Genomic DNA, 19,709 nt, shown 5'->3' on the forward strand with positions numbered 1-19,709 from the left:
TCACTTCAAGGCGAATGCCGGAGGTGCTGCTTGCGCATGGCGCCGACACCGACCACGCGCGAGAAGGAGCACTTATTATAATTTTTTTCGTTTGCTATGAGCCAGTCTGACGGCAACTTGACATTCGAGAATCATCGAACCCCGCCAGGAAAGAATGCGCTTTTTTCTTTTCCAGTTTCTTTTTAAACTTTTTACCTTGCTGACTTTTTGTTCTGCCAACTTGAAATAGATTTTTTTTTCCAGGTATTGGCTGGTTCTGCTACATGTCCCCGTGACCTTCTCGTTGTAGGGAAAAGGGGGATGGCCGTTGGGGAGCCGAACTACAGGATTTGAGGCGCCTACGTGTGATTCCGTGAAGTCTTCGAACTCCAGAGATGGCAGAGAAGGAACATTACTAAAGAGCAAACAAGGAACATCACTAAATTTCAAGTATGTATACTGGGCATTATTTTGCCCTCATACTGCAATATTCAGTCAGCACTCATTAAATGCTGCATATTGCCTCTTTCAATGCAGTTTCCTTAGCAAGAAATTTCAATAATATTGGTGAATGTCAATAAATTTCTATTTGAACACCTGAAGTGCAGTATCCTGACTGCTGCATCTGAAGACCAACATGGAAAGTGCTACATGTGTAGCACTTGGAACACGCTAGGCGACCACCAAATTTACAGTTAGACGTGTCTGGAGTGTGTCAAGCGGTATCTCAAACAATGTTTGTCTAGGAATGTTTGTTTAGACTCTTTTTATCTTCATATAACCTGTTACCGACAATCAAGTGGTCGACAGAGGCCTAAAACAAGGCTAGCAATGCTCAAAACTAGGTTAAAATAAGCGAATAAGGTCTAAAATAATGTAATTAACAGAAATAACCAAGAAGCAATCGGAATAACTTAAAATCGCATAAAACGCTTCGTAAACATGCGGCTGACACCCGCACCATGCAAGAGAGAGTGCCACCGGCTGACCAAGCGTGCGATTGATCCTCCCACCGGCGCTTCTCTGGCGCTTTTGTGCCACATACAGAGGCTAGAAAGGTTTTCCAAGTGTCGTGAACGGGCGCTTTCTACAGCGGTGGTGGAGAAAACAAATCCTATGCACCGCGCAGCAGCACTGTCCTTTGTCCTGAGGAGCCTCATCAGCCAAGTGAACATGCCATTTGCAGATAACGAAGATCGCTCTTGAGCGTGCACTGTCGCCTATCAGTACAAGCACCGCTACCTGACTGGATGGCATACCAGTGGCCCTCTTGCTGGGGAAGTGTGCTTGTGAATACCTCGCAGAAATCTTTACTACCTGCTAGAAGGGCGGCCCAAACCCATCCGACTGGAAATGCGGCAGAGTAAGCCGTGTGTACAAGAAAGGAGGCGACGTTGAACTTCTAGGTGACTATCGACCAATTACGACGACTGAGCATTCTTTACAGACTCTTCGCTCAAGTCACAAAGACCTGGATGAGCGGCTGGGTGGAGCAAAGCGGCATATTGTCTGAGCTCCAGAATGGCTGTCGACAACACCAGGTGCTTAGACAATCTTTTTGTGCTCACCTAGACCACCGAGGTGGCATGTAGAGAAACAAGAGGTATGCTCGGATGCTTTCTGAATGTCGCAAAGGCTTACGATATGGTGCCACATCACGAGCTTTTCTACGAAGATAGAACAAAGGCAGATGCCCAGTGTGTGGACAGACTTTCTCCGTCGGCTCTATGCGGATATCTTGGTGGTGGCATGCTTCAGAGGCACCAGAGCACAGCCATGTGGGGGTGACAAGAGGACTCAGGCGAGGCTGCCCTTTGCCTTCGCTGCTGCACATGCTCTACGTGGCGGGACTCAAGCAGGCGCCTGTGGCAACGAGAGTTGGCATCGCGTTCCGCCTCATGATAGACTGGAGTGGCGGAGATAAGGACGCTGCCCGGCTTGGTGTTCGCCAATGATCTCGTAATACTGGCAGAGGGAAGCAGTGAGCTTCAAAGTCTACTGAGCCTAGTGGCCGACCACCTGAAGCGTTTTGGCCTTCAACACCAAAAAATCAGCCATATTACAGTTCTCAGGCATGGGGGACGTCACTGATGTGAAGCTTCCCGATGGAGGGAGCGCTCCAGTAAAGTCTACGGACGCTACTGGCTGACCACCTCAAGCGTATAGGCCTTCACTTCAACACCAAAAAATCGGCCATATTACAGTTCTCGGGCATGGAGGACATCATTGATGTGAAGCTTCCCGATGAAGGGAGCACTCCAGTATCGGATGAATACCGGTATCTCAGCGTAAACTTTTGCACCTCTGCAGCAACTATTAGTCAAACAAGAGCAGCATGTTCGGCAGGCATCTGTGAAAGCCGCCAACGTGTTGCGACACCGGAGTTTGTTGGGGTGCAACCTGTTCATACTAGTGCGTGAACTATAGAACACAATACATGTGCCAGTGCTAACATTGCCAACGCCGTCATCTGCCTGTGCGCCGCAAAACGCCAGTGGTTAGAACGTGGTCAGCGTAAGGTTGGGTGACTGGCGCTGGCGTGTCCTGGACATGTAGCGGTCGAGGCTGTCGAGGGCGACATTGGATGCTTAAGCTGTGAGGCATGCGAGGCAAGGAGCAAGGCGGCCTTACGAAGGCCGTCTTTGCCTCATCAACGGTAAGCTGGTGGGCCCGGAGCGTATTTCAATACACAACTATGAAAGATATGAGCACACAATGGAGCAGGCATCTCTACAACCTGTGCAGAATGTGCTCCCTCTTTACCGACTCTGTACAGGACAGTGAGAGGAAATTGTCAATAGGTGTGCGAGCCAGAGTACAGGAAGCGGAGACATCGGTGCAGCAGGCTGCTGGGAGCAAAAGCTTAGCCTGGCCCTATACAGAGTCCACAAGACGACCACCGTTGCGGAGCGACTGTACAACAACAGCATTGCCAGTGCCCTTTTGTTGGAGGCCTGTGTGGGAACACTCCGCACTAAAGTGCACAGACGCCACTTCGACACGTCATCTGCTGTGATGCTGTGCAATGCAGAACATGTGGAGAGGACAACACTGAGCACATTGTTCTCCAGTGCGAACACCTGTACCCACATCAACCTGATGGCACCACACTACCCAAGACATTCGGCGTCATGGAACGGTGCAATCCACTGGGTGGAAGTTGTGGCCACGACACCAATTTGCACCCCCAAGCTAGCGACATCAATCACGAAAGCAAGACTTTGAAAGTGGTGGTCATGTGGGACAGTGAACAATGATGATGTTCATGGACCCGGTGTAATTTTGTGCTATTTCATCTCTCCGGTCAGGGTACAACAATGTGCTCACCTAATACAAAGGAGAAGACTACAACCATCATCATCAGCAGCTTCCAAGCAGAGGTTGATGACGGGCGTATCTGGCGGTAGCGCAAAAACGCAGCAAAGCTGGCCGAAACATAGAACCATCGGGACAGTCATAAAACTGAGCAAACAGGGCAAGTTATTAATTCATTTCTCGCCGTGTGCACATAGCTTTAGCTGACTTGGTGTTTTCCTCACCATCTACTTTCATTCATTTTTAACTTGCATGTTCTCAATAATGCACATGGCAGCGATCATTCGCCTGGAGTCAACGTTGCGATCATCACTGCCTGCACCATCCCTTGCTGACTGGCCTCTTTCCTCCATAGAGGTAAAGCTAGGTGGATGGAATTCTGAACGCAGAATTAAATGTCGATAAAATTAATGCAAAGTTCATTGCACACATAAATTAATTGGCGGAATTAAATTAAATGATTGGGACAATACATGAGTCTGCGAATGCATGAAAAATGCAGAACAAGGCCTCTGTCATCTTCCCCCGTAACTACCAAACTTATAACTTCATCTTAAAACATAAAAAACAAGGTATAACAAGGTATATCCAGATAAAATATGAAAAACTGTCGTAGGAAAAATATACCTTCTGTCTCAAAGGGGTACTGACACCTTTTTTCGAAAACGAGTTTACTTTGCCATACAAATCTCCTGTACGCAGAGATGGCTCTGAGCAAATGTGAAGCTCAGGAAATGCTGATAAGATATTTTAATTTGACATTAAAGTCACTTTTTCTATGGCGCTACCTACTGACATCAACACTAGCTTGACGTCAGGTTACAGTACAAATTCTGGTGACTTCACACAGCAGTCTCGCTAGTTGTGATGACGTTAGGTACCAAAACTTCCAAGAATGCCCTGCCACGGTTGTCTAGTGGTTATGGCGCTCAAATGCTGACCCGAAGGTCGCGGGATCGAATCTCGGCCGCGATGGCTGCCCTTTCGATGGGGGCGAAAATGTTTGAGGCCCGTGTACTTAGATTTAAGTGCACGTTAAAGAACCCCAGGTGGTCTAAATTCCCGGAGCTCTCCACTACGGCGTCTCTCATAATCATATCGTGGTTTTGGGACGTTAAACCCCAGTATTACCTTCCACACCGGGCTTCTCTTGGGATTGCTCGCCATTATGACATGACAAAGGAAACAATACACACCAAAATGTAATGATAATGCAATATAGAAAGCAAGCCCGACGTGTATATATCCGAGGAACCAAAACTAGCTTATAAAAACACACTGTGTAAGGAGGAAGAAGAACAACATGCCACAGTGGGACACCACCACGGAGTGGACACCACCTTAGCTGGAACAGCCAAGCGCTAGGCGCCAACAGCTCGCGCTTGGCTCTTCCAGCTAAGGTGGTGTCCCACTCCGGCATGTTGTTCTTCTTGATTCACTCGCGCTTAGCACTGCCTTTTCTAGGCTTTTGAGGGATTGGCCTTTCATTTGACGCTAAAAAATGACAACTGAAAATTTTCGTGTCAGTACTCCTTTAAGTCAATATGTTCAAGCAGGACAACTCATCTCACACAATACCACTGCTTAAACAACGTTCTGTCCCTGCCGGAGGCAAGTTATCTTTTCGTCCACTTTACTTTCTTCACATTTATATCCTAATTACTACAAATAACATCTCCTTTACTTTTCTTGGTATTATTGTCTGTTAGTTCTCATTAAAATTGTGTCTACTAAAGAAAAACGAGCCCTTAAAAGCCATCGTCCTTCCTCCATGAGAAGCTGATATACAAGACGGTCACTCAAAAGATGGATGAGTGCGCACTGCCAAACGACTCGAAAACTGTTAATTACCTTCAACCCATACACATTTACCAATGACCCTCAAAAGTGAATTTAAGGGATAAGAATTAAAGTGCGTCTCACATAAATCTGCCTCGTGAATGGAAACCATGCTATCATCAAGAACATGAATGCAATATTAGCGATACTTAAACCAAACACACGCGCCTTACGCACACAACCCTCGCAAAAAGGATGAACGGGCAACGTGTAATAAATACCAAGAACTAATGCTGCAATAGTCTGCAATTACATGGTAAAAGGACTGACGATTCGCTGAGTTGGTGTTTATCCATATTCATGAAACGGCGCCGCGAAATAAGACGAAATCCCCGAGAACACACGAACACGCCGACTCTCCACGAAATGTTTATTCATATGCATACGCAGCATATTTGGATCTGCGCAGTTGAATAAAATTTTAGAGTCGGCATTTGCTTTCTTGCGTTTTCAGCGATTTTGTCTTATTTCGCGACACCGTTTCATAAATCTGAACTCTAATTACATATTGAAATACAGACACGCATAAATACTTTCACGATAGATTTACGCGATTTGCACATATACCGCGGAAGTTGCACACCGAGTCTGCGGATTTCCCTAACAAGATTGTACTCGTGACGGGGAGCCCTTTAAACAACGTCACCGACGGTTCGGTAAACGGAGCATTGGTAACTTTACGAACGGGAATCACTAGGTCCTCATGTTACGCGCTTCCTCAGATTTCACAGTAGTGCAGCTGCATTTAGCGCAGGATTCTCAACTACACCAATCGCAATCCCCCCCCCCCCCTCAAAGTGGGGCATATTGAGCTCCAGCATGTGATGTAGCACCTGCTGTTTTCGTCTATTCGAGAATGCTGTCCTCGGAGCCTGCCATTAATTCCGTTCTTCAACAAAGATCGACGGCACCACACCTTATACGAGCAGCAGTTTCACCGGAATTCACATTACACAGATTAGCGATAAACTCTGATGGTAGTCACTGTCACAATATTTTGAGAGAACGGTTCACGAAGGCTTCAAATTACTTTGTCTCACAGCAGCAATCCACTGAGCAGCTCGTTTATTCTCATGCGGGAAGTCGCGAAACACTACTTACATAATCTCGGCCGTCAGTGCTCGTACAGCCGTGCGTAGAGCAATAGGCAGGCATGGTAATACAATGAGGCCAAGTTCTCCGGCCGGCAACTCTTCTTTGAAGCATAAACCATAAACGTCTGCTGGGGACGTTGATTAAATAGATTGAGGGAGACGACTGACGCCAAAAACTTGCTCACGCTGACGGCGCTGACGGTGCGAGCGCCCGGTACGCGTCTATTCTTCGGTGGCACAACGTAAACAAACTACACTCCTTCGCGTCGCCTGGGCGCTGCCATCTTGGCTTCAAAACGAACAAACAAAAGCAAAAGTGCACATAAGGCCACGTGACCCCCAGCCACCCTACCCCAGCGACCAATAGCGGCAGTCTGCAGCGGCTGCCTTGGCGGCTGTCTGGTGTACGAAGTAGTGCGGAGCGGCGGAAATGGGGTGTAATGTAATGCCAGTAATGCTTCCTGATCCAATTGGTAGGGGACGCTGCTGCTGGCTGGTGAGCGCTCAACTCGGGTGCTCGCACGGCTCGCACGCTTCCCTGCAGTTCCAAAACTTGTTTGAAGTGCGCTTGTGGCACGTTCTTTTTGCAGCGGGGCTGTCTGTGGCGGGGCGAAACCAATATCCGCAACTTTCACGTACCGTGACGCCGCAGCTTGTTGCTTATTTTGTTCGTGTTCATTGTTGGCGCAGGGCTGTTTCATCTAGTTGCCGCACAAACTCAGCTCTCCTTGCCTTTGATAAACCAGCGCTTTTCGTCCCCTGCAGTGTCTATTGGTACTTTTTTTGGTATTTTATTTAGCACTCAGCTTTTACTTGTTTTTTTGTGTGTGTGTAACTGGACTATACAGTGCTACAAGGAGTGTAACATTGTAATATGCGTTATTTCTTGAGTGATTCCTATAGCCGTTATATTTTACTCCTTAGCAAATAAAAGGCTATTGTTTACCAATGAAAAAAAGAGAGAAAATATATTAGAAGGCAGAGAGATTGGCCTGAGCTAGTACGCCCCAGCCTGCTACTCTGCACAGAACGCAACGAGTGAACAAGAGTGATGAAGTATGATGATTATATATATATATATATATATATATATATATATATATATATATATATATATATATATATATATATATATATATATATATAAGACATGATTAGTAGCATAAGGGGACACGGACGCTAACAATCATCTTTTATTACGCTATATACCAACCAGCCCAACTGTCCGCCTCATTGCGTATAGACGGTTTCAAGATTGCGATAGCAGGAGCACGTGGTGTACCCCAAGAAACTTCCGGTCACCTCATTTGTTATTCTGCAACACCGAAGTGTAAAGCGTTGTTTTAAGTTCTGTCAGAGTAAGGGAATAATACTCTTTTTCCACTTTCACATAAAAGAAAGGCGCTTATAGTTAAGGACTAACACTTTCAGTGTTGTGTGTAGCTTAGAAGAATATTTAATTCAAATATTCTGCTAGACACAGGGAGAAAAGTGTTGAAACTCTACGGGCTACTCGCCAAGGCTTTTGTTCCCCGCCAATTCTGCTAGCCAACGCCAGCGCACGAAACCGAAAGCGGTCCAGGGCCTGTGTTAGTAAACAGCGAAAGCATCAATATACCTTTTTCATTATTGCACAGCTAGCTTTCTTGCGATGCAGTTAGCCCGATTAATGACAGTTATATAGTCACTTCTGCAAACAGCGTGTTCAAGCGCAGTTTGCTTGCGCTATGACGCGGAAAATGTAGACTTACCCCCGTATTCAGAAACGCTCCTCGACTTGAACTTGACTTGCCAGCGCCTTCAACGCGTTTCTAACGCGCTGCCTTTAGGCTGTGCCAAGGCTGCACAAACGCGTTTCGAACGCGCTGCCCAAGGCGGTGGCAAGTCCCGAACACACGTACGCGTTGCAGCGCGTCAACGCGTGACTTTATGACGCGGCGTCGCGCCCTCTCCCTGTGGAGAGGGAGGGCGCGCAGCTTCGCGTAGCCGCGCGCCCTCTCTCCCCATAGGAAGAGGGCGCGATGCCGCGTCAAAAAGTCACGCGTTGACGGGCTGCAACGCGTACGTGTGTTCGGGCCTTTAGCTCTCTTGACATAAAGACGCACAATAGACAAACCCCAGCACGTGCAACTAGGACCTTGTGTCCACTTCATGCACGACAGGTGCCGCCATTACTTCGGCGAATATGCAGCGCAATCGCGGATTAAGAAAAGTGTCTAACAGGCTCTTTTTATCATTCACAGCTTTAGGCATCGGTTTACCAAACGTGTAGCATACAGTCCATTAACATTGAAAAAATTACACCATCTCCCATGTGGAGATAGGTTTGCACGAAGCTTTTCTTTCACATTTTCTTCAAAGCTAACAGCTCGCCCTATTTATTTTGATTTCATTTTTCCCAACGAGGCGACCGGGAAGGGATGCGACGTTCTCCACTGCCGCACCGAACAGAGACGCTACGGCCAGGTTCGTCGACTCTCCGGCACGGCGCAGAAAAGGCGCTGGAGGCAGGAAGTCAACAAACCCGGGTTTATTAACCCAAGATGCAGCACATTGCGACAATCACGGGATTGCCGGCCGTCAGGGTAACTCCGCAAGACCGACCGAGTGCGCTTGCCGGTGGCGCTACGTCTATCACACAAAGGGCAGCAGTCGAGCACACGGACGAGAAGCCGCCTGCCAGAGCAGCGCGTCAACCTCTCGCGCAGGCCTGACAGCACCTGACGCGGGCAAGCCCGCGGCAGACAGAGGCGAGCTCATGGCGGAAGGGGGTTGTCACTGGCAGCCAATGAGGACAGGCGTTGCGCAGTGACGTAAACTAGCGTGCTGGCTTGTACAGACATGTCCGGACGCATACCTGCGCGCCAGGAAGCCGACGCATGGCTCGCACCAGACAAAGAGGCCTGGCGCCGCCGCCGTAGTCGCCATACTGCCGATTAACGGCGGTTCCCGGCGCTCAAGCCGCTCGGGGCCAACGTACGCGCTAGCTAGGGAACGAGGCGCCAAAGGTGTGGGCGCGCTCGATTCCCACAACCACTAAAGGGAACCATGTGGGGATGCGAAGCAGCGCATGGGTCGACTTAAATTTCCGTTCCCCACGGGCACCTTGCCCGATGTTAACGTGTCCTTGCAAGTGGAGCACACCATGAATTCACTGTAGTTGCTCACGCGGGAGCACGTGGGTTCATCGCGCGTCTGCAGAATATCGTTCCCCGATGCCATCACGTGATTGCTGAGAGAGTGTAAGGCGGAGAGGCCACAGCGTCTCACCCAGCCCCTTACACAGGCCCGAACGCGCTAGCGCAGTGCCAGCGCGTTCTGACTAGGATACAACGCGTTGGATTCAGAGCGCGTCTGCAGTATCTCGTTCCCCGACGCCATCACATGATTGCTGAGAGAGTGTAAGGGGAGAGGCCACAGCGTCTTACCAAGCCTCTTACACAGGCCCGAACGCGCTAGCGCGTGCCAGAAGACATGGTTCCCGAGCGGACGGTCAGTGGAAGGACGGACTCCGCACCGAGCACAAGCTGCTTCGCATCTAAAATGCTCTTAATCGCATATTTCGGGAGAAATGCAGCTTTCAGCTAATGTCACCCGGCCGAGAGGTCCCGTCTTCTGCTGTGACACGAAGGGAGGACAGTAGCGAAATACTATATGTTCTAATGTCTGATACATAAGACGGCGCTCAGAGTTCGGGCTCCACGGTGCTCTAGTGGTTAAGGTGCTAGACTGCTCACCCGAAGTTCGTGGCATCGAATCCCGGCCGCGGCGGCCGCTTTTTCGATAGAGGCTAAAAATGCTTTAAGCTCGTGTATATAGATTTAGGTGCACGTTAAAGGCCAACTCCGGCGATTTTCGAGGTCGATGGATCTCAATGAAATTCGCTGGGTACGTTCCTTTGCACGTTTCCGTCATTTATGCCAAATTACAGGCTTGAGACATGCGCAGATTGTTTGCAAATGAATTTTAAAGATTGTCTGCAAACGCCCTCCTGGCTTCCCACAATTATTGGCAACATTGCGTCTGTGACGTCAGTATTGGGAAGGCGGCGGAAGTGACGCAGTCGAGGGCGCCGCTAACTTCGGCGCTTCGGCCGCTACAGCGAGCGTCTGTTGTGCACAAGGCGACATACAGCGTTGGTTTGGCCGGCGCTTAGCTGGTCGTTCCGGCTGTCACAGTTTTCATACTCCGCGCCGGCGTGACCGGCATGCCTTGCACGACTTCCGGTTCGTTCGTAACGACTTATACGTCATACGTAGACAGTACACTCGGTTGGGGTTCGGTTTCGGTGTTGCGCTATTTTGCTTATTTAAAATTATTCTCCAATTTGCCGAGTATTTCTGCTATCGGGCCCGTAACAGGAGCGTCTCAGGAACATAAAAGCACCATTGCTTTGACATGGCCAAAAAATCGCCGGAGTTGGCCTTTAAGGTGTGAGGCCAAGCGGAAAAAGCAATTTTTAAAATGTGATTTCTTGGTTTCTGGCCATGTTAAATGCGCAATTTATTGCCCATCATTTTACTGCACAAAGTTTCTGCCTGCGCAGTTTCTTTCAAAAGATACAAGCAAAAAATGTTTGACCACCCATCATATACGAAACTGAAACTGAAAGTGCCAGTTTTGTGTGCATCATAAAATTAGCTTGATATGTAGTATTTTGTTGGTTATTTAAGAATATAATCTGCGATCATGTTATAATGCTCCAATAGCATTGTAAACCCATAATTTTTAATAATAAAAGTCAAACTTCTCGACTGCAGTGAAACCTTTTGCTCCATGGCTCACATGCTCTGGCGATGTCCCGCGTTGCCTCAAACCCTTCTCTCCAGCGAAGCCGAATGGGAGGAGGCCATCAGAAGCACGGCACTCCGACAGCAAGCCCAGGCTATCCAGAGGGCCCAGGAAAGGGCAGAGCGTCACGGCGTTCTGTCCTCTACGTGGGCGCGGCCAGCAGTTACAACGGCCTCCCGTTAGGGGGTCGTAACTCCTCAGGATCCAATAAAGTTCGTTGTCTGTCTGTCTGTCTGTCTCACCAGGTACACACGCAACGTCGTACATATAAAGGACATGTGCCTGTCAATCATCAAATTTGCTTTGTATGACGTTGTGTGTCATTTCAATAATGGCAACAGAAGCACATTTGATATTTTGAAGGAAGTTAACATCGAGCCTGGCCTCCACACTGCAAAAAAATTACACAATCTCCCGCTAAAGGGAACCAGAGAGAGAGAGAAAAGGGAGAAAGGAAAGACAGGGAGGTTAACCAGAAGCAGTCTCCGGTTTGCTACCCTGCACGTGGGAAGGGGAAAGGGGATGTAAAAGAATGAAAGAGAAGAAGAAGAGTTTGTGACGACAGCAAAAGGGAACCATGTGTGGATGCGAAGCAGTGCGGAGATGGTTAGCTTGAGCGGGAGATGGTGTAATTTTTTTCTTGCGTTCTCGAGCCTGTGCCTTCCTCTGGCGTAGAATCAGCACCGTCTTCCAGTCTCCATCCAGCTCCCGCTGCGTGGAACTGCCGGCGTCCGAGGTATTCGACTCCCGCAAAATCGCAAGATCATGTGCGTCTGCCTCTTCGCAGTCCATGCCATTGGTGTCGTCGTGGGATTCTTCAGCGAGTGAAGGACAGCACGAGCCCCCCCACGTCTGGATGATGATGATGAAAAACATTTATTACAAAAAGAAAAAAGAAAGAGAGTTTGGGGGCCAAAGCATGACCCCGCTACATGGTCGGCGTCCCTAGTCCGGGACACCGCATGACGAGGCCCCGTCTCGCGCCCGTCGCACCAGAGCCTGTTGCGACTCCAGTGAGGAGCAGTTGAGGAGGGCAGTCTCCCATGCCTCTCGTGAAGGGGTAGGGGAAGGGGGCAGGTGGGGATTTTTAGTACATGTAAACACCATGTGGAAGATATCACAGGCCTCCCCACATTGTGGGCACCGCCCATCCGTGTTCGGATCGTAGTGTTTTAATATTGCAGGACAGAGTAGAGCACCTGTCTGCAGGCGCCTTAGAGTTCGCTCATCCGCCTTACTCAGCCACTTTGCAGGAGCCGGGAAAAGGCGGTGAGTGTCGCGATAATACGCGAGAATTTCGTTGAACCGGTGTATTGGCCTCCGAGTCATAAGAGCCAGGGTGAGGAGCCCGGTGGGTAAGCGCTCGGGCGGCCGCGTCAGCGGCCTCATTACCTCGTAAGCCCTGATGGCCAGGAGCCCATATAATTCGTTTTGGGGTCGGATCAATGGCAGCCCGTTTTAGAATCGTGCCACCTCAAGACGCCGGAGGCGTGGATGCTGCCTACTCCTCGCAGGAGGAAGGAGAGCACAAGCGCCCCGCGTCAGAGCCACAGAAGCAGAGGCGGCCATCGGCCGCTCGTGCCACGTCAAGACGCCGAAGGAGTCGCTGCTGCCTACTCGTCGCAGGAGAATGAGGCGCGCGAGAGGGCGAGTGGAGAGGATGTGTGGAGAGGTGTGCGGAGAGGGTTTGCGCATGCGCAGTAAGGGTGGTCACGCCGCACACCACCACCACCACCGGATTGAACGCCGCCATAAGATGCTTCGCATCTAAAACTTGCCTCACAAATGATCGGCACCGCATCGCGAAAGCATCTCATCACGGCACTGATGCTGCAAAGCAAGCTAGAAAAAAAAATTGAACGCATCCCCACGAAGTGAATGATGACAAGTGGGCGAAGCTAGGTCCTGAGGTCCATAATGTCTAGTTGTAGCCGCCGACTAGTATAAAGGGTCTATGCTTGTAAGTTTTATATTGTCCTGTCACAATTATGATTGATATTAGCGTGCTGTTCAGACGTTTTTTTTTTTGTGTCTAACATGTTACCCGAGCGTTCCCCCTTACAATGTAAACTGAGTGACATAGAGTCGACGACAAAGCTCGGTCCTAAGGTCCATAATGTGTACGTTGAAGTCGGCGACTAGTACAAATGGTTTGTGCTTAGAGGTGTTTTATATTGTTTTGTCACAATTATGATTGTTGTTCGTCGATTCTAAACCTTTTTTATCTACATACACACATGTCTCGACTATAGCAACGGTTTTCTAACCACCACGACAGCGGACAGTAACCGTCGACGACAAAGCTAGGTCCGAAGGTCCATAATGTCTACGTTGAAATCACCGACTAGTATAAAGGGTTTGTGCTTCTAGAAGTCTTATATTATTCTGACACAAGTATGATTGATATTAGTCTACTGTTAAACCTTTTTCAGGGGATTTTACACGGTGCTGTGCCGTGAGCACGCACACCACACAACGGACAAGCCTAGACCCTAAGGTGCTTCACCCCTAAAAAAAAGGAGTTTCCGCTCGAGCAAAGGCGCACAACAGTAAGGCCCAGAACGGAACTAGCTAAAAGTATCGAGAATGTTGGGGCTTTTCATCACATTGTGTAAGCACTGCACCTGTTTCAAATCTTTTTTGTTGATTTTCTCAGAACTTACATTACATCTTTGGTATTTTTCCGCACGCGAACATTTTTAACATTTGTGTTAATAAAGATTTTTCATTAAAACTTGGCACACTTCCCTATCACATTAGCAGGAGTGCAGTGCATATCAATGAGCAAAATTGTGCCACAAGATGGCTGCCTGTTATACGAAGCTGCCCCTAGTGTTAGTGCATAATTTGTCGGTTATTCAATCACTACACTTTTAACATTCATGTCATCTCATTTGTTTTGGTCTGGCGAAAGCTTCTTTTAAGTGCCTACAAAAAATTAGGGTTTTTTATTGAGTGGAATTTGAGTTAGGACTGTTCGCGTAAGGCCCACTTTTAATGAAATTCTTAATTATTAAGAATTAACAAAAAGTAGGACTTGCTTTATAATGCTCACATGCGTCTAAAAAGGTGTGCTTTATAATGTAGACTAATAATATCTAGTGATTATCGCTTGTTAAAAAAAAACTGTCCGACACATGGCCTCATACCTAGAACCACAGGTGTCGAATTTTCGGAGGGAGGGCGCGCAGCTTCGCGCAGCCGCGCACCCTCTCCCCATAGGAAGAGGGGCGCGGCGCCGCGTCAAAATGTCACGCGTTGACGCGCTGCAACGCGTACATGTGTTCAGGCCTTTAGAGTCATATGGTTTTGGACGTTAAAGCCAGAGCTTAAAGTCTCCCTTAAAGGGGTCATGAACCACTTTTCCAAGTAATGATCTAATGGCCTCAGTATCGGAGTGTACTACCTCCCGAATCGATTGCCGCAAAAATTTCTCGAATCCGTCAAGAATCAGCGGAGTTACGGGGGTTTGGCGCACGCTCCCAGCGCTTTCTCTCTTTTCTCGTGCCGACGAGCGCACTGGAAGTTACACGGGGAGGGATGGCACGGGGGAAAGAAGTTACGCCAGCGCGCGTCATGAAACGCGATCGCTCTCCCGCTGTGATTCGCTTGCGCGAGTGCGGCTACCGTGTACTGAGGAGTGCGGCGCCGGCAAGTGGCGGCACGCCGCGGCAAGAAGCGCATCTGATCCGAACGCCGCTCTCGATTTACGCCGGCTATCGGCCAATAAGCATGCCTCTGTTTGAAAAGAGGGTGCCTGGGGAAACGGCAACTTCGCGCTCCGCTTGTGGCCATTACGCGGCGCGCACGACTGTAATATTTGGCAGAGCAGTTCATAGCCGTGGCAGTTTTCCGCAGGATGTGTTTTTTCAATCAGCCCAAGGGGGTGCTTCATGACCCCTTTAATTGAGGGGGGGGGGGGGGGGGCTCATAAAGCGGCATATATATATATATATATATATATATATATATATATATATATATATATATAATATATATATATATATATATAAGGAATGAAGAGACTACGACTTTCGTTGGTTTTGCACTCCGTATTTTCGTCTGGTCCACCAGACGATACGTTAGTGAAAATACACAGTGCCAAACCAACGAAAGTCGTAGTCTCTTTTTTCATTCCTTATTCTATCGGAGTCTGCGTGATTCTTTTCCAACTGATATATATATATATATATATATATATATATATATATATATATATACACAATCTCGAAGATTGCCTAGCAGCGATCTTTTCGCCGCAAAACCGACGCTGCTATGGCCTCAGCGGCTTGCAACGCGCAGATCGTGAGTTGTTGGAACGCGGTGCGAGCTGGTATACGGAAGAATAGACGCAGGATTTCTAGATATATCGGTCAAGATCCACTTTCGCGGTCGTATTATCCAATTTTGGGCAAGAATGAGATCGCATTAAACGTATGAAAGTGCATTATTTCCAAGGGATGTTGGCCGGAATAAAAAAAAAAAACGTATTAGACTGAGAAACGTATTATGCAGAATCGTATCAACGAGATTCCACTGTATATATATGTATGCATGCTATAGATTAAGCGTTAAGAGAGGTGTTTGCGATGATCACAGTGCGGTGAAGAACTGTCTCTAGAACTGAACAAATGCTTAGGAATGCTATACAAATATATATATTATTCCGAATGTATTTGGCGCATTTATTCAACGTGTCAATCCAATCAAGCATTAAATAAAATTATATTGCGAACGATTTTTCAGAAATTACTGGGGATGTAGAGGCTTAAATATATGTGAGCTCAAAGTAAGTAACATTAGTTGACTCACTGGATTCAGAACCTCAGGCACGACAATGCTATATTTTATTTTCACTACCACTTGCCTAATAAAGTAGGCAAAATACATGCGTCTTTGCAGTTACAGACTTGTGATGGACAACTAAAGGAATGAAAATTGAGTGGCAAACTAAACAGAGCAAGGTGAACCATTACTGATTCACGAGCAGGTAGCTTCACACACAGGCGCCTCGTGAAACAGTATGCTGTGCCAAGACGCTCTGTCGAACAGGGTGGTGACCCATGATTTCAGGAGGCGTTGCCCGTGGTGTTCAGTATCTCAGTGAATTGCATTCAGCAGTACGACGATACCTGCTTTCTTCTGTTTTGCTAAAACCCGTCAACCAAACAAGCGCGATTAAATCACTGTTCGGAAAATTGCAGAGTATAATTTCCCCGTACAAAGCACCACTGCCAAAAAACGCCAGGCCTGCGCTGAAACCGCAGCACAGTCACAGCGAAAGCTGGAAGAGCGCCGTTCTAGAGCCCGTAAAGCTCACTTGGGGCTACAATACAAGTACACTAGAAAGGTACCCACTACGCCATAAATCACAATTTTTGTGAAGTTGTGAAGCACCTACTAAGCCATTATTCGTCATTCTGCGGAGAAGCGAGGCACCAGCTGCACGTCTGTAAGGCATTATGTGCACTTTATTGACGCGACGACTGATGACGATGAAGAATTAAGGCTCAGCCCTTTGTAATGGGTTGCAATCTTTAAACGGCCCACCAGTTATGTAATCTGCATTGGGTGACGCCCGGTCGCTATTTCCCTCTCCCGTCATGCTGTATAACATAGGTTGACGTGGGAGAGAGACGGTGGGGGGGGGGGGGGGGAGACCCCAAGGAAACGGATCATGCGCTTATGGGCTTCCTTGGCAACCAATATAAGTGCACTTGCGAGGAACCCACTACGCTATAAATCATTGTAATTTTTGAGAAGTAGGGCAGCAGGCACTGTGCCATTTTTCGTCATTCTACGGAGAGCGTTGGTACCTGCTATATGCATGTAAGGCATTATGCGCACTTTGTTGATGCTGTGCCTGATGACGATGAAGAATTATGGCAGAGTCCTTTGTAATGGGTTGGAAGCATTCAACAACCTACTCGTTGCGCAATTCGCATTGTGTGACGCCTGGTTACAGAATTCGCGTTGTGCGACGCTTGGTGCTTATTTTACTCTTCTACCACGCTATATTGCATATGCTAATGTGGTTCCTTCCCGACATGAAGCCTGTATAGGACCTTTTTCCAAAGCAGTTTCAAGCACCGGCATGGCTCAGAGGTTGAATACTGGGCTCCCACGCAGAGGGCCCAGGTTCGAACCTCGTTCCATCCTGGAATTTTTTTCTCATTTCGTTATTTTTCTTATTTCGAGCGATACTGGTCACGGACACCGGCGGTGGCGGCGGCGGCGGACAACTACGGCGCCAAAAACGGCCGGTGAAATGATCTCATAACAGCTTTCGCTGTAAAAATTCAACTATATAGTTGGATTCAACTGTAGTTGCATTGACAAGTGCTGTATAGAGCACTTGTCAAATGGGTGCCGCAGTGCCACCGTCGGACTGCCGAGGGGAGGCCGGGCCCCCCTGACTTTAAGCCCTGGTTAAACCCCAACAATTATGATAATTATTATTACTACTACTACAGTTCCGGCTGTACGCAAGGTCTGGAGGCGCGCTGACTTCTGCGCCTCCAGACCGCCATGCCCTAAGGGCCGAACCACATGCAGTGGTTTTGTCGGCGTTTTGTGGCGTTGCGTCTCTCGGCGTCGTCACATATACACGCCGCCAGAGAGGGCGGCCAACCACATGAGAAGCGCTGAGGCCAGCGTCACGCATTGCGACCACAGGGAACGAACCACCGCCAGCCAGTGCGCTGATTGGTACTGCGTCCATCGAACTGCTTCCGGCGTCGACGCCGACTCACTGTAAGCAAAAGTTAGCCGAGATTGCGGTTATTGCGGTTCATTACCTCTGAAAACTCCCTCGCTTTTAAAATTACCTCCGCGTGTTTGAGTGAGAGGCGGTACATGACACAGTTTTACCATCACCTCTGAGGAATGTATACGTATTTTGACATCCTTGTACTATAGTACAAGGATGTCAAAATACAATTTTACTACGTGGGGAGTTTCCTATGACGTGATCTTTAACCACCGTTTGAGAGTTTATTACCACGAGAGGCCAAGCTCCCTGATTCGGCGGCTTTTGACCGCCAATGAGTGCCGCTCCTTCCAGTGAAGGTACACGTGAAAACCATAATTTTTTTTTATAACGTAACGCACGCAACCGTACTGGCCAAAATGCAGGAACTCGGCCTCGGCGAACGAACGTACAACTACTTTCGAGATTTTCTCACAATTAGAAAGGCCAAGCTCACTTTCGGGGAGCTTACTTCCGAGGAAATAGAGTTGGGTAGCGCCGGTACACCACAGGGATCGGTCATATCACCAATGCTTTTTAACATAGCTCTCGTGGGGTTGCCAGCCAAGCTACAAGAAATTGAAGGGCTCAATCACAGCCTTTACGCCGACGACATTACGTTGTGGGTTACGGAGAGCTGCGACGGGCACATAGAACAGACGTTACAGCGTGCGATCGAGGACTGTTGAGCAATACTTAAAGAACACCGGCCTGAGCTGCTCTGCGGAAAAATCAGAACTTTTAGTTTACAAGCCCACGCAAAGAGGCCGCAAGCCGAACGGCTCGATGAATGATAAGGATCCCAGTAGCGACGTACGACTAAGCACGTCCGACGGGCGACCCGTACCCAGGGTAATAACATACACATCCTGGGCTTACACATCGCGGCAAACGGCCACAACGGCGAGACCATCAGAAGACCGGAAGGCGCGGTCGCTCAGACCATCAGGTTACTGAGACGCATAGCCAACCGAGACAGCGGGATGAAAGAGAGCAATATGATCAGGCTAGTTCAGGCCTTCGTAATGAGCCGAATAGCGTACGTGGCACCCTACCTCAAGTGGCAGATCGCGGAGAAGACAAAGATGGAAGGCTTAATCAGGAAGGCTTACAAACAGGCAACAGGGCTACCGATCAACACGAGCACGAGTAGGTTACTAGATATGGGTCCTACACAACACGCTGGGAGAATTGATAGAGGCAGAGAACATAGCGCAGTACGAACGCCTTTCCAAGAGCCCGACGGACAGATACATACAGAGGTTAGGAATAGGGTATTACGCTCAGCACGGTGTCAAACTCGACGTACCAAGCAACGTCAGGGATAAATTGGTCGTTCTTCCCTTGCCGAAGAACATGCATCCCGAATACCACAGGGGTCGGAGGGAAAAGAGAGCACAGGACATACAGAAGAAGTATGGCAACTGTAGAGATGCAGTGTTCGTGGACGCGGCCAGATACGCACGCAGGCGCGGCTTCGTGGCCGCGGTAATAGATCATGAGAACGCTTGCAAGACAAGCGTCATGGTACGCACTGAGCACGTGGAGACAGCGGAGGAAGTGGCTACCGCCGCCGCCACGGCCGAAGTGGTAATTAGCGACTCCCAGACCGCAGTTCGCAACTTTGCCAACGGCCGCGTCTCCCCCGAGGCGTTACGAATTCTGCTTGCGGGCAAAACTGAGAATAGGGACGTTTACATCTTATGGGCGCCCGCACATACCACTTCGCTCGCCGGCAATGAGGCGGCGCACGGGGCGGCTCGAGGGCTTACGGACCGAGCCGCCACCGTCAACAACACCGCCGCCTCGGCCGCGACGTCGGGCGGGGAGTGTGGGAGGATCGCCTCACTAGTTTTAGAGACATAACACAACATTACAGATTGGCCAGGTGCAAATTTCCGCCACCACACCAAAATCTGAACAAGAAGCAGGCGGTCACGTGG

The 19,709-nt window shown here is 48.8% G+C and overlaps 1 protein-coding gene across 3 annotated transcripts in view; it reads right to left on the reverse strand.

Annotated features, from left to right (window-relative positions):
• Positions 1–6,514, reverse strand: part of LOC119390655 (gastrula zinc finger protein XlCGF57.1) — a 200,867-nt gene extending 194,353 nt beyond the window's left edge. For all 3 annotated transcript variants that reach the window (XM_049415129.1, XM_037658274.2, XM_037658273.2), the window contains exon 1: positions 6,235–6,514. In XM_049415129.1, coding sequence (XP_049271086.1) covers positions 6,235–6,339 — 105 coding nt within the window. In that variant the 5' untranslated portion in view covers positions 6,340–6,514. The remainder of the gene's footprint in view (positions 1–6,234) is intronic.
• Between the last annotated feature and the right edge of the window lie 13,195 nt (positions 6,515–19,709).

This window comes from Rhipicephalus sanguineus, chromosome 4 (genome assembly GCF_013339695.2).
Source record: "Rhipicephalus sanguineus isolate Rsan-2018 chromosome 4, BIME_Rsan_1.4, whole genome shotgun sequence".
Taxonomy (NCBI): Eukaryota; Metazoa; Arthropoda; class Arachnida; order Ixodida; family Ixodidae; genus Rhipicephalus; species Rhipicephalus sanguineus.